The sequence below is a fragment of the Mastigoproctus giganteus genome, chromosome 12 (genome assembly GCF_048544385.1).
Source record: "Mastigoproctus giganteus isolate SK-2022 chromosome 12, ASM4854438v1, whole genome shotgun sequence".
Taxonomy (NCBI): Eukaryota; Metazoa; Arthropoda; class Arachnida; order Uropygi; family Thelyphonidae; genus Mastigoproctus; species Mastigoproctus giganteus.
Window position 1 is genome coordinate 116,306,722 of NC_143586.1, and position 24,476 is coordinate 116,331,197.

At 39.8% G+C, this 24,476-nt stretch overlaps 1 protein-coding gene across 1 annotated transcript in view; it reads left to right on the forward strand.

Annotated features, from left to right (window-relative positions):
* The window catches only part of LOC150077356 (xylosyl- and glucuronyltransferase LARGE1-like), a 1,505,345-nt gene that overhangs the window by 932,170 nt on the left and 548,699 nt on the right, over window positions 1–24,476 (forward strand). The window contains exon 12 of the mRNA XM_090385866.1: window positions 13,596–13,673. Coding sequence (XP_090241992.1) covers window positions 13,596–13,673 — 78 coding nt within the window. The remainder of the gene's footprint in view (window positions 1–13,595; window positions 13,674–24,476) is intronic.

Below are 24,476 nucleotides of genomic sequence, written 5' to 3' on the forward strand. Positions count from 1 at the left end.
CCAACCAACCACCCACTGGCTAAAGGCAAATTTCCGCACGTCTATCCTACATCTGTCTTTCCCCAATTTGAATTTATGCCCTCTCAGGTGATTTTTCTGAGCTAGAGGAAGAATCACATCAGCATTGAGCATGCTTAAACCATTCAAAGCTTTATACACCTCTATCAGATCACCTCGCTGGTGCCTAGTCTCCAGACACTGTAATTTGCAAAACTTAAGCCTTTCTTCGTAAGAGCACCCCTTTGTTCCATTCACTAATCTTGTTGCCCTTCTCTGTACTCGTTCCAGCAGCTCTACATCCTTCTTGAAATGAGGCCTCCAGACCTGTGTACAGTACTCTAGGTGTGGCCTGACCATTGCCTTATACAATGAAATAATCACCTCCTTATCCCTGCTGGAAAAATTCCTGTATATCATTGACAATACTCCATGAGCTACTCTTGCAGCCCGTCTGCACTGCTCAGAGAACTTCATATCTGCCTGCACAACCACCCCCAAGTCCCTTTCATTCTCTACCACTGTCAGTGTAGTACCACAGAGTTGATACGTTGCTCTGGGGTTGCTGTTTCCCATGTGTAGTACTTTACATTTGTCAATGTTAAACTTCATTTGCCACCTCTCAGCCCATCTGCTCAACCTTTCCAGATCCTGTTGCAGCAGCATAGTGTCAGTAGTGTCCTTGACAACCCTGCCAACCTTTGTATCGTCTGCAAACTTGGACATTAAGCCCGATATACCATCATCAATATCATTTATAAATACAGAAAACAATAATGGACCCAACACTGAGCCCTGAGGGACTCCACTAATAACATTAGTCCACGATGAGCAGTGTCCATTGATTAGCACTCTCTGTCTTCTCCCCCTCAACCACCCCTTTATCCATAGCAGCAATTTGCCTCCAATGTCACACTGCTCCAATTTGTGTAGCAGTCTTCCATGTGCAACAGTATCAAAAGCCTTTCTAAGATCCAAGTATATAATATCAAAGTTATTCCCTGCATCCAGTTCTTTTGTGACTGCATCATAGTATCCAATCAAGTTGGTCAGGCAAGACTTCCCCTTAACAAAACCATGCTGTGTCTGAGCTATAACTGAAGTCTTGTCTAAATGATCCTGCAGTGCTTCTTTAACCAGTGGCTCCTTTAATTTTCCTGGAACAGAAGTTAAGCTCACAGGTCTATAATTACTTGTGTCAGCCTTTTATCCTCCTTTGTGAATTAGGGTCACATTTGCACATTTCCAGTCTATGGGTACCTCCCCTGAGTCCAAGGAAGCTCTCATAATTATGGCTAAGGGTTTGCTTACTTCCTTTGCTGCCTCCTTTAATATAACTGGATAGATCCCATCCACCCCGGGTGCCTTTCTTGTGTTTATCTTCAACAGTTCCTCCTCCACTTTACTCCCAGTTATTTCAAGATTCTGTAGCTTACTGCTAGAGTTGAATACACCTCTGGCATTCCCCTCGCTGAATAACTCCTCATGTGTGAATGTCGATGCAAAATATTCATTTAGTTTGTTAGCTACCTGAGCAGGATCATCAACAGTTGACCCATCAATTTCAAGTGGACCAATCTGATTCATCCCCTTCCTTCTAGAGTTTACATAAGTAAAGAACTCTTTGCTGTTTTTCTTTGCATCCCTTGCCAAGGATTTCTCGTAATCTGCCTTCGCCTGCCTAACCTCCTTTGTAACTTGGTTGCATATCAACTTGTATCTATCATAGGCTTCTGTGTCATGTGTTAATTTGTAAGTATCCCATGCATTTTTCTTCTCTGCCATATGCCTCATTAGTTCATCTGACATCCATTTTGGCCTAAACCTTGAACAATATTTCTTAGGTGGTATGTAAAGCCTAGTAGCTTCCAAGGTAAGTTCTTTGAATGCTTCCCATTTTGAATTTGCTGTTGGTAACATCATCAGTTGGTCCCACTGTATAGAATTTAAATACTGTCTCAGTCCATCGTAGTCGCCTTTACGGAAGCAATAACCCTTCCCTTTACCCCTAATGGTAGTTACCTCTTTGAGTAAATCCCACTTCAACACACTGTGATCACTGCCACCTAGTGGTTCATTTATCTGCAGATTGTTAATGCATGAAGAATCACTGCTGATAATCAAATCAAGAGTATTACTCCCTCTAGTTGCCTCCCGAACATGCTGATGTAGAAAACAATCATCCAATAAATCCACAAAAGCCCTGCTAGTGCGTGAGTAACCAGCCCCCAAATTCCAGTCAATATCTGGGAAATTAAAATCTCCCATTATAAGACTCTCTGATTTACTGGCCCACTCTATTTCCCTGTACAGTTTCTTATTATACTCATCAGAGTCATTAGGCCTATAGCACACTCCTACTCTCAATTTTGATCTCCCAATGCTTATGTCACACCAAACTGACTCAACACTGCACTGTCCAGCGATGTCGACTGGCTTCACTTCCTTGGTTTTTATGTGTTTCTTAACTAATAGCATAACCCCTCCCCCCTTCCTATTCTGTCTATCCTTTCTGTAGACGTTGTACTCCCCAAATTGCAGTTCTGCATCCCTTATATCTGTGTGACACCACGTCTCTGATATCCCAACAATATCTGCCTTTGATATTTTGAGCAATACCTCAAACATCAAATTTATTTACTAAACTCCTAGCATTGGTGTACACGCAAGTATACCTGCACCTGTTTCTATTCTTAGCTACCCTAACACAACCCATGTGTTTACTTGTACCGCAATGGCTCCCAGCAGTCTCTGAAATACAATGCATCTTGTTTTTCAGGCTTCTGCTCATTCTAATAGAAGCAGTGGAAGAATCTCTTTCACCTCTGCCAGTGGCTACTGTCAGTCTATTGGTCTTTGTCTCCCCCCAAGCTAGCAGTTTTCCGACCCACCTAACACTGGCTCGATAGCATCAGCAAATATTCTTGCACCCTTTCTATTTAAGTGTATCCCATCCCTGTAGAAGCAATCTCTCCTGTTAACAAGTACAGTCCAGGCTGAAAAAAATTCTACCCCTTGAGCCTTGCACAATCTTTCCAGGGCCGAATTTATCGACAAGGCTCTCATCATATACTCCCTCCTATCGTGTCTGGGCAGAATTGCAGACACTTTCAAATTCAACCCTAATTCTCGGCTTTTGTTCAGCAGTGACCTGTACTTGTTAAGTAATTCTGCCGGTCTCCTACTCTGAATATTATTAGTGCCAACGTGTACAACTACTATGTCAAAGGCTGACACAAGTAATTATAGACCTGTTAGTTTAACTTCTGTTCCAGGTAAATTAATGGAGGCACTGGTTAAAGAAGCACTGCAGGATCATCTAGACAAGAATTCAGTTATAGCTCAGACACAGCATGGTTTTGTTAAGTGCAGGTCTTGCCTGACCAATTTGATTGGATACTATGATGTAGTCACAAAAGAACTGGATGCAGGGAATAACTTTGATATTATATATTTGGATCTTAGAAAGGCTTTTGATACTGTTGCACATGGAAGACTGCTGCACAAATTGGATCAGTGTGGCATTGGAGGCAAATTGCTGCTATGGATAAGGGGATGGTTGAGTGGCAGAAGACAGAGAGTGGTAATCAATGGACACTGCTCAACGTGGACTAATGTTATTAGTGGAGTTCCTCAAGGTTCAGTGTTGGGTCCGTTGTTGTTTTCGGTGTTTATGAATGATATTGATGATGGGATATCAAGTTTAATGTCCAAGTTTGCAGATGATACAAAGGTTGGCAGGGTCATTAAGGACAATACTGACGCTATGCTGCTGCAACAGGATCTGGAAAGGTTGAACAGATGGGCTGAGAGGTGGCAAATGAAGTTTAACATCGACAAATGTAAAGTACTACATATGGGAAACAGTAACCCCAGAGCAACGTATCAACTCTGCGGTACTACACTGACAGTGGTGGAGAATGAAAAGGACCTGGGGGTAATTGTGCAGGCAGATATGAAGTTCTCTGAGCAGTGCAGACGAGCTGCAAGAGTAGCTCATGGTGTCTTGTCAATGATATACAGGAATTTTTCTAGCAGGGATAAGGAGGTGATTATTCCCTTGTATAAGGCAATGGTAAGGCCACATCTTGAGTACTGTATACAGGTCTGGAGGCCTCATTTCAAGAAGGATGTAGAGCTGCTGGAACGGGTACAGAGAAGGGCAACAAGATTATTAAATGGAACAAAGGGTTGCTCTTACGAAGAAAGGCTTAAGTTTTGCAAATTACAGAGTCTGGGGACTAGGCACCGGCGAGGTGATCTGATAGAGGTGTATAAGGCTTTGAATGGTTTGAGCATGCTCAATGCCAATGGGATTCTTCATCTTTCTCAGAATAATCACCTCAGAGGGCATAAATTCAAATTGAGGAAGGACGGATGTTGGATAGATGTGCGGAAATTTGCCTTTGGCCAGCGGGTGGTTGGTTGGTGGAACCGACTTCCATCACTTGTTGTTGAAGTTAATAGCCTAAACAAATTTAAAGCTCAACTGGACAGGTATTTCGAACGAACGGAGTGGTGAAATGGGAGTGGGTTTTTTTTTTTTTTTTTTTTTTTGGCTGATGCTGAATAAGCTTGCTTTCTTGCATCATATGCCTCTGCTAATGCTAATGCTAATGCTATATCACCTTTATGTGCCCTTAAAAGATGATATTCGCTCTACAACGTCATCAACCTTTGCCCCTGGCAGACATACCCTGGTCCTGTTCCACCTATCTTTTTTACAAAGCATGTTCCCCGTTTCCCTGACAGTAGAGTCACCAACAACTACTAGTTCCTTCGGGACCAGCGCATTCTGCCTTGTGGGTTGGCTCTGTGTCACGCGATGCCCAAGTGCAAGCTCTGGCGTTGATGTGGGCAGCTGAGAACTTGATGGGCCCCTCAATTTAGTTTCTTCGAGGGCATCCACCCTGTCCTTCAAGCTCTCATATAGGCCCACAAGAATGCCGAGTTGTTGCCTGATATCGATACACTCCTTGCATCGCGCACACACAAAGACATCCCCCATGGCAGTATCATGTCCCGTACCCGATTGCTCTGAAACATCAAGCAAACAGTGCATTTTATAAGGCTGTGAGTCAGAGGACAACTGCCCTCCCTCAGTTCTGCTCTGAGCCACAGCACTTCCATTAGCTTGAGCCTTTTGCTTTGCTGCTCTGGTCTGAGTCATGATTCTATTAATTTATTAATTAATTATAATTAATTATGTTATGTTATTAATTATGTTAAATATAATTAATTATATTACGTTTCTAATCTAAGTCGTTATGTGTATTTATTTAAACATACAATTTAACTGCTAACGAAGTTCAACTAACGCTATCGTATCACAATGGCGGGAAATTTACAAACGGTAGCGGAGTTGAAACACGTGGAAACCCTTACCGATACTTTTATGCTATTACAAGGCCGAGTAAAGAATAAATACACCAAATTAATCCGAAAATCACAAAATAATGTTATACTACTAAATTTAAATCAAAAGTTTTAGAAAAACAATAATTTCAAATCAATAAATAAGAAAAATCCACTTAGCGGCTTTGAACACGACCGTCTCTAGTAGCCTCGTTCGTCTCTGCTGACTTCTCCTCTTCTTTGTGATGCTACTCTACTGCAAATAGATTTTCATTTGACAATTCTTGATGATGCAAATCAATTAAATCATCAACATCAGTTGCCTCCACTTCAGTGAACTCTTATCTTTTTAGCGAGTTTCTTGCATTTGTTTTTAGTTTGTGCATAATTTTCATTGGTATTTGAAGGAGTTGCTAAGATCTGGACATAACTTATGCTATGAACTTTGAATATACAGTGAAACTTCCCTTTAATGGACAGCCATGGGGAACGAAAATTTGTCCGTTAGAGAGAAGTGTCCGCTAACAAGAAGTCTGAGGGAGAAAAAAAAAGAAAGAAAAAAAAATCGTTAAACGTTTAATGTAAAATTAAATTAAAATATATACAGATTTTGAACAATATTTTTGTAAATAATATACAATTACGTACACAAGAGATAAAGAAAAATCATTAAACATTTAATGTAAAATTAAATTAAATTATATACAGATTTTGCACAATATTTTTGTAAATAATATACATATAATTGTGCTATGCATATTATGACTTTATCTTAAGAAAAATACATACAGTAATCACTTAATTTCTTCTGCACCTTCTTCCGGCTGATAATTTTGTTTTTAACATTTGTTTGGAGTGAAGAAACCATTATCGTACTTCAGTATCTTCTTCAGTGGCGAAAAACATTTTTAAATGATTGATTTGTATGAGCGCTTCTGTTTTCATCGGTGGTTCATCGTTAATATGTTCTTCGACAGAATGACCTCCTTCCATTTCTTCATCCTCATGAGGAACTTCTTGAAAAATATCGATGATAATGTCGTTGATATCTAGAGCACCATCTTCTGTAGTGAGGTTCGAGTCTATATCATTGTAGCCAGGGTCACTTGTAGCGGAAGTATTGTACATTATAAATAGATGTTGAAGTTCTTGTTCTTCTTGGTGCTCCACATTGCTGTTCACAACTTCAATTTTTTGCGTTTGAGAAGCCAGACTTTACAAAACAGTTCACGACAGTTTGTTTTCTAATTGTGTTTACTGAAGAAGAAATCCATTGAATTGCATCTAGGATGCTGAGTTTCTTTGCAAGGTCACTCGCACATGTTACATCATTCATGTTTGCAATGAGATGTCTTAAAACACTTTTTCTGTAGTGAAGTTTAAAATTTTTTATAATCCCTTGATCTAAGGGCTGACACTCTGCAAATGTGTTTGGTGGCAGAAAAATGATTTGAATGTTGGACAATTCAATGTGCGGGTGAGATGCAGCATTATCCATGAAAAGAATAATTTTTCTGTTTTGACGAATCATGTTTTGGTTAAAGTGACTTATCCATTCGCTCATGATATCTCGTGTCATCCACTGTTTTTTTATTAGACTTCCAGTCAACATTCAAAAGATTCAACTTTATGCACTTGAAACAATGAGGATTTTGTGGTTTTCCTATAACAAGAGGTTGTCCAAAGTCTCCCAGCATATTTGTACACAATAGTACAGTCAAGCATTCCTTAGAAATTTTTCCGCCCTGGCACTTTTCATTTTTTAGACTCATTGTTTTTTCAGGAAGAGCTTTAAAAAACAACCCTGTTTCGTCACAGTTGTAAATATTCTTAGCTTCAAAATCACGACATAAATCTTCCAATTTGACGCTCCACTCTGTTACAACCCCAGTATCAACAGATCCACCTTCACCATTTACGGTTTTCCAAGAAATTTCATGCCGAGTTTTTAACTTGTCTAGCTATCCTACAGAAGCTTTGAACTTATTTACTCCCATAGATTTTGCAACCTCCAAGGCCTTTTCCCTGATAATAGGTCCATTAATGAGAATTTTTTTAGCATGTGCACGACAAAACCACTCATACGTAACATTGTCAATTTGAAGTCCAACAGTTTTCGGGAATGATTTTTGAACCTGATCATTTCCGTGTTGCCAAAATTGTTTGAGCAGTTCATTTTTTTTCTTTAGGATGTTGCTTCCCTGCGTCTTCCCAATCTTGAATTTTGCAGCAAGATTGCGAACACTATTTTTTTGCTGATCATACGCATTAATGAGTTCGACTTTATCTTTTAAAGTTAAATGTTTACGAGAAGACATTGTGCACTTCACACGACACTGAACAAAACTGAAAACTGAAACTCAAAAGACGAAAGGCCGACCAAATCCCCCCCCCTGCACACACCGAATTCACCAGAAGTTTTACACGTGCCTTAAAATTCTTGAAAAAGGGTTTAAAACCGTGACGTAAATCTTGATAAAATTCAAAGAATCGGAAATAGAAAATAAACACACAATTGAGGCCGTGAGAAAAAGGCCCGTTAGCTCGCCCGCTGTCCGTTATGGGGAGATCAAATTAAGTGCTAATCTAAACGAAACAGTGTAGATTGCCTGTCCGCGTCCGTTACAGAGAATGTCCGCTAGACAGAAGCTGAAAACACATTAAAACCAATAGAGGAGAGTTGGGGAATTTGAAAATGTCCGTTGTAGAGTGATGTCTGTTAAAGAGAGGTGTCCATTAGGAGAAGTTTCACTGTAGTTATGTGGAACTTCACACCATGCAGCATCATTGAATCTTAAAGCATCTTTTATTTTGAAGGCTTACCAATATTGCTGCACACTCATATGTTTGTAGTCATTCTTGTCAATTAGATCAGCCAGAATGCATTTAAATACTCAGCCTTAAAAGATTTAATCATATGTTGATCCATAGGCTGGAGTATTGAGGTTGTATGTGTCAGGAAAGTTAGTTAGTTAGTTAGTTAGTTATTTGTGTTTTTAGGAGCATTATCAACTAAGGCCATATTGCTCCTGGATATGCGGTGGTCATTCCCTGACCTTTCCGCATCCTCCGTATTTGGTGGTGACGGGCTCAAACCTCGGTCTAATCAAGAAGCGTGTGCTACGCACTGCTGCTCCTTCCCACCTGGCTACGGGGGCGCCGTGTCAGGAAAAAAGCAGTCTTGATATTGTAACAGACATCAACAATTCTGGCTGAATGGCTTGTGGCATTATGAAGAATAAGTAAGATGTTGAACGGAATTCCTTCTGCCTTACAATACACTTCCAATTCTGGTCGTAACCAAGATCAGATAACTTCTAAAAATAACAGCAGTTATTCACCCTTTGTCATAACCTTTAAGGGCACTTTGACAGTGGTAAAAAATGAACGCTTTTAAGAACATTTTGACAGTGGTAAATGCAGATAGGTTTCAGTTTATGACCCTCCATATTAGCACCAAACAGAAGTGTTAGCCGATCTGTCCAGCGGCGTGTTATCCTATGGGCAAAAAGGGCAATTGCCTGGGGCCCCATCAACGGGGGGCCCCCAAAGTCCCCAAATCAATATTCTATAAACTGATTTTTGTAGTAAAAAAATCGGAAATTAAATTTCGGTCCCATATCTGGGGACCCAAGATTGCAGGTGCGACACCCGCATATGGCAGCATATGAAATATAAACATCTTATTTAACAATAAGTATAAGTTACAAATGTTGTTTAATAAATAAAGAGAAAATTCGAGGTAGGTATTAATACTAGTATTTTGTTTGTTTTGTTGTTAAAATATTTATTTTATATTTTATACTAATTCTAACACATGATTTGGCTCGGGCTCTTTTCCACGATAATGCACAATTAATTTAAACAATTTTTTTTTTCATTTTATTTTCTGTAATTGGGGTAGAATACTGGATTTCTATTTTACATTGTACATTCAAATATTATTTTATTTAATTAAGAAAAACGATTAGATGAATAAAGTAAAAAAATAATAAATTATACAAGATACGAATATAAAAATAATATTTTAGGGCTATGAAAAGAACGTACGAATCTGGGTTTCAAAAAAGAAAGAAGCAGAAAATTAGAGAGTCGGAATTAAAAAAGAAACAAACCTCATTACAGGATTTTGTAGCAATAAAAAATCGAGAAGATGACAGCAGCAAAACAGAAGGAAATAGGATAGGAAATGAACCTTCCAACTCACAGTATCAGCCGGCGTTATTATTGATCAAACTGAAAACAATACCAACAACGCAACTGTTTACAATATCAATGATAATAATAGTGATAAAAATACGAAAGCAATACATACAAATAATATCAAACATAAAACATACACTAAAGATATTGCTTTATGGCCAAACCCCATCACAAATGATTTTATTGAGTTTTGCCTTCGCGAAAAACTGCAAAATTTTGGAAACATTAAAAATTCAAATCGAAATTTTAATTGTGATGGAAAAATCATTACAAGAAAATTAAACGAATCCCATTTCTATTTAAGTAGAGCTAATGGTACCACAGAAAAAAGAGAGTGGTTAATATTTTCATAAACCACAAAATCTGTGTACTGTTTTATTTACAAATTGTTTTCAGTTAAATCAAAAAATGTATGGATGTAGTTACTGGATGTAATGATTGGAAACATATTGTTGATATTTTAAAAATGCATGATGAGTCTAAAGAACATAAGGAAAATATGTGTGTACGTAAAGCGCTTGAAAAGTGTAGGAAGAATTGATTTAGAGTTGATAAAAGCTTATGAAAAACAAACAAATTATTGGCGTGAGGCTCTAAAAAAGAGTTGTTGCGACTGTGAAACTGTTAGCTTCATTAGGGTTGGAATTTCGAGGGCGTCATAGTAGTGCAGGAAATTTTATGAGTTGCTTAGAATACTTAGCTAATTTTGATATGTTTTTGAAAACCCACTTAGAAACTTATGGTAAATGTGGTAAAGGAAAGCGAAGATTAAGAGCCATAGTAAAACTGCATTTTATGTCCCTTGTGTGGCTCATAGCCTAAATTCAGTGGGAAATTCTGCTGCAGAAGCTTGTCCAAAAGCACTCCATTTCTTCGATTTTATTCACAATTTATTTGTATTTTTCTATTCTTCTACAAAGAGATGGGATATTTTAACGAAAGCAACTACAAAAGGAAATGTAACATTAAAAGAAATTTGTTTTACAAGATGGTCCTCAAGAGCAGATGGAATTTTAGCTGTTAAGATATTTTTTGGCCATAAAAGAATCTTTATTTAAAATTTTCGAAGATTGTAATGAAAAACCTGTAACAAAATTAGAAGCAAAAAAGCTATGCGAAAACTTTGAAACAACATTTTTACTTTTCATATGGAATGCAGTTCTACAAAGATTGAATGCAACTAGTCTTCAAAATAAAAATTCTGATTTACACAATGCCATAAATCTTTTAAAATCTGTTCTATGGGATGGAGATGAGGATGTGCAATTGGCAGTCAAACAACGATTTATAGTGAATTGTTTGAATGTTATCCGTGATCAGTTGGTATCAGACATTCAAAGACGTGTTGAGGCTTATCAAAATATTTTAAATTATTTTGCCATAGTAATAAATATCAACTTAAAAGAAATTTCGCCAAATGAGTACGATGAATGTATTTTAAATTTAATAAATACGTATGCAAACGACGTCAGTATTTTTAAGGAAGAACTTTGACCCACTTTGTACATTTTGCAAAAAATGAAAATTTAAATTCTCCTTTATTAATGTATAAAGCGATTCAAGAAGGGCTAGTTTCTACGTTTCCTAATGTGGACATAATTTTAAGAATATATTTAACCACACCTGTTTCTAATGCATCAGCAGAGCGTTCTTTCACTGTACTTAAAAGAATTGAAAATTACATTAGAAATTCTTTAGGCAAAGAAAAATTATGCAGTTTTCAATATTATGCATTTAAAATGGCATTACTAGTGGGGTTCATTATAATGAGCTGATTGATAATTTTTCAGCACTGAAAGTGAACATATAATAATGTTCTTAAAATTTTCATTCTAATTACGATTTTTATTAGGTAATTTGTTATGTTCTGTTAAGAATTGTTTTTATTTCTAATTTATAGAAAGTTTGTTTCGTTATATTAAATATATATTATTCAAATTCTCGTTTAATTAATCTAGTTTATTATTTAATGTAATAAAAGTACTTAAATACTAACTGAGTTCATTTGTGACTTTTTCTTGCAGATTATACTTAATCTGTATACAGTATAAAAGTTCTTTATAAATGTCATACATGTAATTTTGTTTTATTTTTAATAAAATTATATCTACAATTATTATTATTTAGCTTTTTGCATGGGTAAGACACCGGAGGCATGGGATTCCCCCCCACCCCCCGAAGAAAAATTCAACACTATACATGGGGTCCCCAAATTCAAAATTGCCCAGAGCCCCATGAAGCCGTAACGCGCCGCTGGATCTGTCGGTGCCTTAAAGCCAGGTGCAGTCTTTTCAGCAATGGAAATATAAGTGCGATCAAGCATTTTGTCAAGATTCAAGCTGTTTGGGTATGTACTCCCCTCTCATGGCACTATCTGTAAATATGGTTGTGGTGCGTTATTTTAAATTCCCATAATTTAAACACATGTAAAGTAAAAAGTCACTGTATTAGCTTTTTCATTTAGCCCCGTGTTGATAAGAACTCCAAAAAAACACCTTTAGTTCATTTATGAAACTTTTTTTTTTTTTTTTTTTTTGATTTGGTAGTTATTGGCGCATCGGCTTCTGTGGCCATATTGCACCTCCCAAGGTTTTTGCAGTACTTTGATCCAAGCCCGAGGCGGGAATCGAACCCGCGACCTTTGGGTTGCCGGGTAGGTACTTTACCCACTCGGCTAGCCCGGTGGGCTTTATGAAACTGAAACCCAGTCACACCATATGGAAGAGTTGGAAACTATCTTATTTATAAGAGTTTCCTTCTTTCCTCTTCAGTTTCTTCAGAAAGGTTTATCAATTTCTTGTATCAATTTTCAAATTGATACCTTTACATGATGTTAACAGCATGTCTAAATACTTCACTCTAACACTGATTGTAAGTTACTTTATGTTTTCTACAGTGAAATAAACAAACAATGCCACCTGCCATTAAAAATTGACTAGAAATATCAATAAATATGACTTAATTTTTCAGATTATTTATATGAAATTATGGACGGATGGTAGTATAGCAGGAAAACAAATTTTATAATTGGAAATGCCAACGGTTGCATCAGTTTTCATGTCAAGATTTAAGAGGGAGAAAAAAAATACTGCCTACAGTTAACAACTGAATATAAACTTCAGTTTAGTTTTTCAGATTGTTTATATAAAGTTTAAATAGATGGGAATATGGTAATTGACATAGCACACTGGGAAAATAAGTTTCATAATTGGCAATGTCGATGGTTGTGCTGGTCGAGACACTCAGATTTCAAGAAAACAAAAAAATAAATAAAAATAAAAATAATACCTGTCATTAATAATTGAGTATAAACATATATTTAGTTTTTCAGATTGTTTAGGTGAAGTATAAACAGATGGCAGTGCAATATTTGAGCTAGTATAGCAGAAAAAGAAATTTCATAATCAGAAATACCAATATTTTTGACACCACATCTGACTGAAAGAGGAATAAAAAAAAAACACCACCTCCTGCAGATAACAACTGAATATAAACATCAGTTTAGCATTTCAGTTTGTCTATATGAAATGTAAATGGTGGTATAATAATTAAGCCATCACAGTAGAAAACAAATTCCATAATCTGAAACACTGATGTGCATGCTGGCTGCGATGTTGGAGTGGGAGTGGAATTTTACAATTTTGTGGCGGGTGGTGCAACATTGAATTGCAAAGGATTAATATAAGGTTAGTCTTGTGAAAGTTGGCAACCCCTGGGAGGGGTGCACAATGAACATCACAGTGGACGTGGTGCAAATTTGCACCTAAACAGCTGAACTTCTCCAAAAGAACAAATGATAAAACCACTATACTCACATGGAAGGCATTACATAATAATTTATGTAATGAATTGGAAACAGCTAAGGGAATTATAGATAATTTATATTCCCCTAGCTGTTTCCATTTATATTAGATTGTGTGAGAGTTGTATATTTTGAAACTAGTACTCAAGCTCCCTCACTGATGTTCAACCAATATTCACAATTGTTTGATAACATTTTAAGAATTGTAATTTTGTTTTCTTTTTCTTTATATAATCAGGCAATAGGTTTAGTTGAAAATCAAAGTGATTGGTATCTAGGAAAATTATGGAAAAACCATAGACCATGGCCTGCACTGGTAAGTTTTTTTTTTTAAATGTAAAAGCATTTTGAGTTTAATTATGGAAAAATATAATATAAAATTTTCTATATTTTAAATTCTATATTTTATAAGCATTGTTACAAAATTACATTTCTTTAGAAAAACTCTATAATAATCCAATTTACAAAAATCTGTTGCTATCAGAAAATTTAATAATAGTTAAATTTCATAACTGCCTTAAGTTACAATTTAAAATAAGGGAATGCAGTGACATTAATAAACCGTGACATTGGCACCAGTTTTTTGTGAAAGCTTAATTAGTTCTATTTATATTCTGATATATTACTCTTAAAATACAAATTATTGAAATAATAAAAATACCATTCTGCACAATGCAAGAGAAAGCTAAACTGGTATTACTGTTACAGAGAAAAAAGGCTTGTGACAAATTCTGTTGACCCTATTTCCAAAAGTCAAGCCAAAGAGACACATTAGAGATTTACTTGAATAGTTTATGGGTTTCAGACAGCCAAACTTTGTTTGAATGTTTTGGGAGATGTGACTTCATCAAATATTTGAACTACTTGTAAATATACAAGTAGCCTACTGTTTGAAGTATCTGTCTGTTTGAAAAGTTGTTAAAGAGGCTGAGAGACTCTGCAGACAGGCCTGTCTACAGAGTTCTACAAAGGCATAACTTTTTCATAAGTAAAGCTAAATATCTTTACTTATGAAAAAGACACTTTACTAAAGACTCCTTGTAAAGTTTACTTATAAACTCTATCAGTTTGGTCCATTTGACATGGACGTTTGGATTGTTGATGAACCTGCTGATGTAGCTGACAAACTGAAAGAGTATTTTGCATCTACATTTGCACATGAGGAAGTCTGTAGGGAAGTGGAGGCCAGAAGCTTAAACTCTGACAGGGAGTTAAATGATTTTGTAATAACTGAGAACAAAGTGGAGGAGTAATTGTTGAAATTGAACATTAGAAAGGCAATGGATGGGATCTATTAGTTATATTAAAGGAGGCAGAAAAGGAAGTGAGCAAACCCTGAGCCATAATTATGAAAGCTTCCTTGGACTCAGGGGAAGTTCCCATGAACTGGAGATGTGAAAATGTGTCTCCAATTCACAAAGGGGGATCAAAAGGTGACATGAGTAATTACAGACTTGTTAGTTTAACTTCTGTTCCAGGGAAAATAATGGAGTCACTGGTTAAAGAATCAATGCTAGATCATCTAGACAAGACTGCAGTTATAGTTCAGTATTGAACAGGCTAAGAGTAGAAAACTTGCTTCTTCCCCTCATCAAACCCAGACACAGCATGGGTTTGATGAGGGGAAGTCTTGTCTGATAAATTTGATTGGATACTATGATGTGGTCACAAAGGACATGGATGCAAAAAATAATTTTGATATATATTTGGATTTTAGGAAAGTTTTGGATACTGTTGCACATGGACAACTACTGTACAAATTGTAGAAGTATGGCATTGTGGGTAAGTTGCTACAATGGACAAAAGGACGGTTGTGTGAAAAAACACAGAAAGCAGTGGTCAATGGGTACTGCTCTACATGGATTAATGTTATTAGTGGAGTCCTCATGGTTCAGTGTTAGGCCCATTATTGTTATACCTTCCTCAATGATATATCTTCATCAGTGATATTGATGAAGTTATATCAGGGTTGCCGACCAGGATAGGCGGGTGGGTAAAGTGCCTGCTTGTCAATTCAAAGGTCATGGGTTCGAATCCTGCCTCAGGCATGGATCAGAGTACAAAATGTAAAAACTTTGGGAGGTGCATTATGGCCAAAGAAGCTTATGTGCCAACAACTAACAAAACAAACAAACAAATATCAGAATTAATGTCTAAGTTTGCAGATAATATGAAGGTTGCAGGTTGATAATAACAGTAATGATAGTACACTACTGCAACAGGATCTAGAAAAGTTCAGCAGATGGGCTGTGGTAACTGAAGTTTAATATTGACAAATGTAAAGTACTATATACAGGTAGCAGTAACCCCAAAGTAATGTACCAACTGTGTGGTACTACACTCAGGATAGTGTAAATGAAAAGGACTACACTCAGGATAGTGTAAATGAAAAGGACCTGGGAGTAATTGTGCAGTCAAATATGAAGTTTTCTGAGCAGTGCAAAAAGGCTTTCAAAGCTACATGGTGTCCTGTCAATGATATACAGGAATTTTGCTAACCTCCATGCACAAGTACATGGTGGGTGACCACCCAGGTGTGAACCAATGTAAGCAGGGGTCGAGGTGTGGCGCCCACACCACATGGAGGAATGCCACCCTTCTATGTTACCAGGCAATACTAGGTGGTACATGACTCTCATCAACTGGTGAAATACCACCACTTTGCTTATTGGAGGCTTGAAGGGGTGGAACCCATGTTTAGTCTCTAGAGCTAAGTTCCGGTCAACACTTCACTATCTCTTCCATCACGCAGTATGATTGATGACTTTTGAGGTTATGATGAACATCGTGGCGAGATCCAATATTCCTTACATTTCGAGGGTACAGCTCTAAAACGTTGTTCGCAGGCCGGCCGCTAGTTAGTACACTGGACCGAACCTATTGGTAACTCTTTGGGAGGCTTCCGGATCAGCTAGTGTATAATCTTGCTGCCTCTACTCTGCCAGATAGTGACTGGAGGGAGTCCGAGTAGTGTGTATGCGGGGAGCATTGCTGAGGCCACGTTATGTCAAGGATCTGGGTATATTCTTACCACGTTTATGCCATATCCAAAAATTTCATTACTTCATACAGCATGTCCCACTCACTTTTTCTTACTATTGAATACACCATGAATTGTCAAACTAATAGAGTAAGCTTATCTGCCAAAAGATCTAAACCTCCCAAGGACTTCCTAATTCATTTCACAAATATACGTGGTCTTAAATCTGATCTCAACAATGTCCATTTCCACTTGCAGTCTGCCAAACCCCATGTACTTTTTCTGACAGAATCTCAGTTATCGGTTGATTCAACTACTGCTCATCTCAGATGCCCAAATTATTCGCTGTATGATTCTTTTCGCCTCAAAGGTGGTACCTGTGCATATGTCCGTTCTGATATTCCCTGTCAGAGACTTGGCAGTTTGGAATCTCCTCTCTTTGATCTTCTCTAGCTTAAAATCTTTCTACCTCATTGTGTCAAATTCATCTGTTGTCTCTACCGTTCTCCCAACTCCACTAATCACTTGGAGCTCTTTGACTTCCTCTCTTTGCAACTTGACTTTCTCCAGTCCAACTTTCCTAACAGTGAGGTAATTTTTCTTGGTGATTTTAATGTTTACAACTCCAGCTGGCTTCTGTTTTCTATTCACACCGACCCAGCAGGTCGAGATGCTGAGGCTTTTGCAATTACTAATGACCTAGCACAGATTGTTCATTTACCTACAAGAATACCAGACAATCCTAATCATACAGCCAATACGCTTGATCTTTTTCTCATAAAACAACCCTTCTAAGTACACAGTCGAAGTGAGAGGTCCTTTAGGCACTTCAGATCACAACTTGATGATTGTCTCTTCTCCAGTGGAACCTTTATCTCATGGCTATTCCCAACCTCGTGTTGTTTGGCATTACAAGAATGCAAAATGGGATGACCTGCAAGACTTCTTTTCTTCTTTTCCTTGGTCGGATTACTGTTTCAAAACTTCTGATTTCAATGTTTGCTCAGCTCGTGTCAGTAAAACTATTCTTGCAGGAATGGAATCCTTTATCCCACACTCCACTTTAAAATCTTGTCCCTTATCTAAACCTTGGTTTTCCAATGAATGTGCTAAGGCTGTTCAAGAGAAGAATGTTGCATATCGTAACTGGTTTGTTTCTAATTCTTCAGTTTCATTTTCTGCCTACACCAAAGCTCGCAACAATTGTAAAGCAGTTATTAATCAGTCCAAACTAGAGTTTGAACAGGCTAAGAGTAGAAAACTTGCTTCTTGCCCTAATGGTAGCCGAGCATTCTGGTCTCTTGCCAAAGCTATTTGCCACAACTTTTGCCCATCTCTGCTCCCACCTCTGTCCAAACCAGATGGTTCTGTTGTCACTTCAGCCAAGGATAAAGCTGATCTGCTAGCATCTCATTTTTCTTCCATTCATGTATTTATGATCTTGGTAAAAAACCTCCCACCATTCCCAACACGCTTCATTCAATGCCTCCTGTGGTCTTCTGTCAAAAGGGGGATACAAGGACTAATAGATTAACAGTAGCCACTGGCAGAGGTGGAAGTGATTCTTGCACTGCTTCTATTGAAACGAGCAGAAGCCTGAAAAACAAGATGCAGGATATTTCAGAGACTGCTGGGAGTCATTGCGGTACAAGTAAACACATGGGTTGTGTTAGGGTAGCTAAGAATAGAAACAGGTGCATGCATACTTGCGTGTACACCAATGCTAGGAGTTTGGTAAATAAATTTGATGAATTTGAGGTATTGCTCAAAACATCAAAGGCAGATATTGTTGGGATATCAGAGACGTGGTGTCACACAGATATAAGGAATGCGGAACTGGAATTTGGGGAATACAATGTGTATATAAAGGATAGACAGGACAGGAGGGGAGGAGGGGTTATGCTATTAGTTAAGAAACACATAAAATCCAAGGAAGTGAAGCCAGTCGACATCAATGGACAGCATTAGCATTAGCATTAGTAGAGGCATTTGATGCAAGAAAGCAAGCTTATGCAGCATCAGCCAAAAAAAAAAAAAAAAACCACTTCCACTTCACCCCTCTGTTCGTTCAAAATACCTGTCCAGCTGAGCCTTAAACTTATTTAGGCTATCAACCTCCACCACAAGGGATGGAAGTCTGTTCCACCAACCAACCACCCGCTGGCTAAAGGCAAATTTCCACACGTCTATCCTACATCTGTCTTTCCTCAATTTGAATTTATGCCCTCTCAGGTGATTTTTCTGAGCTAGAGGAAGAATCCCATCAGCATTGAGCATGCTTAAACCATTCAAGGCTTTATACACCTCTATCAGATCACCTCGCTGGTGCCTAGTCTCCAGACACTGTAATTTGCAAAACTTAAGCCTTTCTTCGTAAGAGCATCCCTTTGTTCCATTCACTAATCTTGTTGCCCTTCTCTGTACTCGTTCCAGCAGCTCTACATCCTTCTTGAAATGAGGCCTCCAGACCTGTATACAGTACTCTAGGTGTGGCCTGACCATCGCCTTATACAATGGAATAATCACCTCCTTATCCCTGCTGGAAAAATTCCTGTATATCATTGACAATACTCCATGAGCTACTCTTGCCGCCCGTCTGCACTGCTCAGAGAACTTTATATCTGCCTGCACAACCACCCCCAAGTCCCTTTCATTCTCTACCACTGTCAGTGTTGTACCATAGAGTTGATACGTTGCTCTGGGGTTGCTGTTTCCCATGTGTAGTACCTTACATTTGTCAATGTTAAACTTCATTTGCCACCTCTCAGCCCATCTGCTCAACCTTTCCAGATCCTGTTGCAGCAGCATAGTGTCAGTAGTGTCCTTGACAACCCTGCCAACCTTTGTATCGTCTGCAAACTTGGACATTAAGCCCGATATACCATCATCAATATCATTTATAAATACAGAAAAACAATAATGGACCCAACACTGAGCCCTGAGGGACTCCACTAATAACATCAGTCCACGATGAGCAGTGTCCATTGATTACCACTCTCTGTCTTCTCCCCCTCAACCACCCCTTTATCCATAGCAGCAATTTGCCTCCAATGTCACACTGCTCCAATTTGTGTAGCAGTCTTCCATGTGCAACAGTATCAAAAGCCTTTCTAAGATCGAAGTATATAATATCAAAGTTATTCCCTGCATCCAGTTCTTTTGTGACTGCATCATAGTATCCAATCAAATTGGTCAGGCAAGACTTCCCCTTAACAAAACCATGCTGTGTCTGAGCTATAACTGAAGTCTTGTCTAAATGATCCTGCAGTGCTTCTTTAACCAGTCCCCTCGACGTGGGCACCTGTACGTGGTGAGGGGACCTCCCAGTGACGCTGCTGGACTTCCAGACTAGCATCACTGGGATCCAACGCCCACAGCCTAGGTTCCGGGCTTACATCAATGGAATCCGGCGTGTTTGCCGTGCGCTGCGACCCGTGGAAATTCGGAAAGGGGGATCCTGGTGGTTGAGGGGCCCAGCTTCAATACACCACTTTGGCCCCTGCTTCGACAAGACGGGTGGTCCTGGAAGGCCCGGCTAGGATCAATCGGCTAGTAGGTTCGCCTGCGAGGGTCAACCGTGTCAATGCCACGCCCCTACCCTCATGGTCCGAGGGACAGGATTCAGGCTGGCGGCGGTGCGGGTATAGTGTCTGGGTAGCCCTGGCGTCCCACTCCCGAGCGCATTTATTGCATGCCGGGTAGTGGGCGTCCCTTTGGGCTCCGTGGTGGGTGGGGAGCCCGGGCACTGAACAATTAAATAAACTCTATGAATCCTGATAAACTCATTTCTTCAGGGGCCCCAACCCGGTCCCTATCAGCAAACATTGACGACGATCCAGATAGTACTATTAGTACAAAAAGGCAGCGAACAGAAGTAACATCAGGGCCTGTTCCAAGGTTCCTGATTATGCACTCAACCGGTGAAAAACCGATTGGTAAAATGTCGCCCTTTTTTATCCAAAAAGGGTTAGATGGGTTAGTAGGTTCACCCAAATCAGTTAAGAGGCTCCGCTCTGGAGACCTCTTAATTGAAACTAAAAATGACAGGCAATCCGAACATCTACTCCGAGTAACATCAATCGGAGGAATGCCTATAACGGTGACACCACACAGAACACTCAATTCATCGAGAGGTGTCATTTCGGAGTGGGACCTTCTCGACGTCACCGAGGAGGAAATCTGCTCCGAATTAAAACCACAGGGAGTCATTGCCGTCAAGAGAATCACTGCGCGAAGGGATGGAAAAATAGTTAAAACCAGGAGCGTTATCCTGACTTTTAACTCTCCTAAACCTCCTGACGAGATCAAAGCTGGATATATCAACTGTTCAGTGCGTCCATACGTTCCGAACCCTTTACGGTGTTTTAAATGCCAGAAGTATGGACATTCTCAAATGGCCTGCCGTGGAGTCCTTGCATGCGCACGATGCGGTGCAAAGGACCACGAAACAACAGCATGTTCAGCCGCAAAACCCACCTGTATTAACTGTGAGGGCGAACATCCGGCCTACTCACGAGCATGCCAGAGGTGGAAAGAAGAAAAAGAAATTCAACGGCTGAAGGCAGAGCTAAATATATCATACCAGGAGGCAAGGAAATCGGTCAAACCCCTGAATATCAACAGACCTACCTACGCCCAGAAGGTAGCAGGGAGATGTTCCGTCGGAACTCAGACGGACATGACCATTCCTCCCAAGGAGTCTTTCACTCCCATCGCGCGGTATCTCTTAAGTTCGCAAAAACCTACACAGAACGACCAATCAGCTGCCACTCCTATATCGGTACCTCCTAATGCTCCACAATTAACAAAGGTAATTACGAAAGAAAAGAATAAGAAAGGGGAAGTCCCCCCTACTACCCAAGAAAAAATGGATGTCGAGCAAAAGGAGGTACCCGAAGAATCAGTCTTGGAACTCTTTGCGGAGGAAGAAATGGACACGGGACAGCGTCCATTCTTCCCCAAAAAAGATAAATCCAAGACTGATAAAAGTAAGCCCTCAGCACCTCGGAAGCCGCCAGATGGACCCACCAAGCCAAAATAATGGCTAAATTCCTACAATGGAATTGTCGTGGATTCCGGCAAAATATGGATGACATCAAGGCCCTCCTGCAAAAGCACGAGCCGGTTTGCTTTTGCTTGCAGGAGACATATCTAAAGGCAAATGATGATCCCACCATGCACAACATCACATTTTTTCGAAAGGATAGAATTGCGGACGGCCCTGTACATGGGGGAGTGGCTATCCTTGTGGGTAACCAGACCCCAGTGCAGCCTTTGCTAATTACAACCAGCATAGAGGCTGTTGCAATTCGCCTTTCAGTGGGATTTCTATTAACTGTGTGCTCCATTTATTTGCCACCTGGGACTGACATCCCCCAGCCAGACCTTGATGATCTCCTTACGCAGCTGCCACCCCCTTTCTTACTTCTCGGGGATTTTAACGGACATAACACCCTGTGGGGTAGTGCTAACATCAACGGAAGGGGACGAGTCATAGAGCATATGCTCAATGACAATGACCTTTCCCTTCTAAATACTGGAACAAACACCTTCTTCCACATGCCTACCCGTACTTTTTCTGCCATTGATCTCTCTATCTGCTCCCCTTCTCTACTCCCTTCCCTCACTTGGGAAGTGGAGGAGAATCCGTACGGAAGCGATCACTTCCCCGTGATAACCTTGTTACACAGTGGGAGACCATGTCTTCCTTTTAGGTTACCACGGTGGAAGATTGATCAGGCTGACTGGACTGCCTTCCAACATCAGGCAAATTTTGATCTTAGCACAGTCAGTCAAGAGTCTATCAATGTTGCAGTTAAGTACATCACAGAAAATATTGTCCAAGCAGCTGCGAATGCTGTTCCAAAAACATCTGCCCGGTTTCCACCATTTCCTAAACCTTGGTGGAATTCCCAATGCACAGCGGCAAAAAAGGCTCAAAACAAAGCGTGGGGGATATTCCGACGCTATCCCACCACGACGAACCTTATAACCTTTAAACGTGCACGAGCCAAAGCCCGATATATCCGTCGTCAGAGTCAAAAGGAATCGTGGATCCGTTTTACATCATCTATTAACCAGTCTACCAACTCTAAGGTAGTCTGGGATAAAATCCGGAAAATGAAGGGAAAATATACATCCCACCCTTCTTCAGTCCTAGATTATAATGGATGCGCTATTGCAGATCCAACTGCAATAGCCAATGCTCTTGGGGAAACATTCTCTAACATCTCCGCAACATCCTCGTACTCCCCAGAGTTCCTGGTCCTGAAAAATAAAATGGAAAAACAAGCACTTAATTTTAAGACCAAGGGCCTCTATCCCTACAACAGGGCATTCACTATAGAGGAACTGAAAAGAGCCCTCGCTCTTTCCAAAGCAAGTGCTGTTGGGCCAGATGGCATCCATTATGAAATGATTAAACATCTTTCACCAAAATCTATGGATTGTCTGCTCCTTCTGTATAACAGAATCTTTACTGAGGGGCAGTTTCCGGATTCCTGGCGAAAGGCAATCATTCTTGCCTTTCCTAAGCCAGGAAAGGATCCAAAAGTTACCACCAATTATCGTCCTATTGCTCTGACTAGCTGTCTGTGCAAAATCCTGGAGAGAATGGTCAATTCTCGTTTAATATGGTATTTAGAATCAAATGACCTTCTCTCCAGCATGCAGTGCGGCTTCCGAAGGAACCGGTCCACTTTGGACCATCTTATTAGATTGGAAGCATCCATCCGCGATGCTTTCCTAAAACGCGAACACTTGGTGTCGGTGTTCTTTGACATGGAGAAAGCGTATGACACAACTTGGAGATTTGGCATTTTAAAAGATCTGCATAGCCTTGGCCTTAGAGGGTATCTCCCCTTTTTTATTCAAAACTTTTTAGCCAATCGATCTTTCCAAGTTCGTGTGGGATCCTCACTCTCTCGTCCCTTCAGCCAAGAGGAGGGAGTACCACAAGGATCAGTATTAAGTGTCACGCTTTTTGCCATCAAAGTCAATTCCATCACAGAACAACTTCCTCCAACTGTAAACTGTGCCCTCTATGTTGATGACTTTAGCATATTTTGTCAGTCATGCAACATGAGGGTTATTGAAAGACAACTGCAGAAAGCCATTGATCGCCTTAATTCCTGGGCACTTGGTAATGGCTTCAGGTTCTCGCCGGAGAAGACCGTTTGCGTACACTTTTGTCGCAAGCGTAATCTTCATCCTGAACCTGAATTACGGCTCGGACAAAATGTTATTCCAGTAGTGTCAGACACAAAATTCTTGGGACTTGTGTTTGATAAAAAGTTGACTTTTCTCAAACATATTCGTCAACTTCGTAAAAACTGCACGAGGGGACTCAATATCCTCCGCTCTCTCTCCTCAACGCGTTGGGGAGCAGATCGATGCACCCTACTACGGCTTTACCGTGCACTTGTACGACCCAAATTAGACTACGGGTCCCAGGTATACTCTTCAGCTAGAGATAGTGTCCTCCGATGGCTAGACCCTGTCCACCATCAGGCTATTCGTATCGCTACTGGAGCTTTTCGAACATCTCCTGTCCAGAGCTTATACGTCGAAACAAACGAACCATCGTTATCCCTTCGACGTAAGCAGTTGTCTTTAAACTATGCTTTAAAGTTGAAATCCCTGCCAGACCATCCTACGTGGACATCGGTTTTTGAGCCACGTTGGGAAAACTTGTACAATAACCGTCAGACTGCCAACCGACCTTTTGGTATTCGTATCCAAGAGCTAATCAGTGAGTTTAACATCATGGTAGACAAGGTGGCACAAACACCAAAAGAAACTACTCCACCCTGGCATGCTCATCCCCCACCGTGCGACTTTTCCCTTAAGAAATGGGTAAAGTCTGAGACCTCATCATCTGTCTACCAGCAGCTCTACTCTGCACACCAAGCTGAGCACTCAGACTTCCTGCCCATTTACACAGACGGCTCGAAGTCTGAATCGTGCGTAGGATCTGCTGCTGTCTTCCCGGACACTATAATATCTCAGCAGATTCCTCCCGAATCCAGCATATACACTGCAGAGCTGTATGCTATAGAGCTAGCCTTGGATCACATTCAAACTTGTCAATTCCAAAGGTCAATAATATATTCTGATTCTTTGAGTGTATTACAGGCTTTA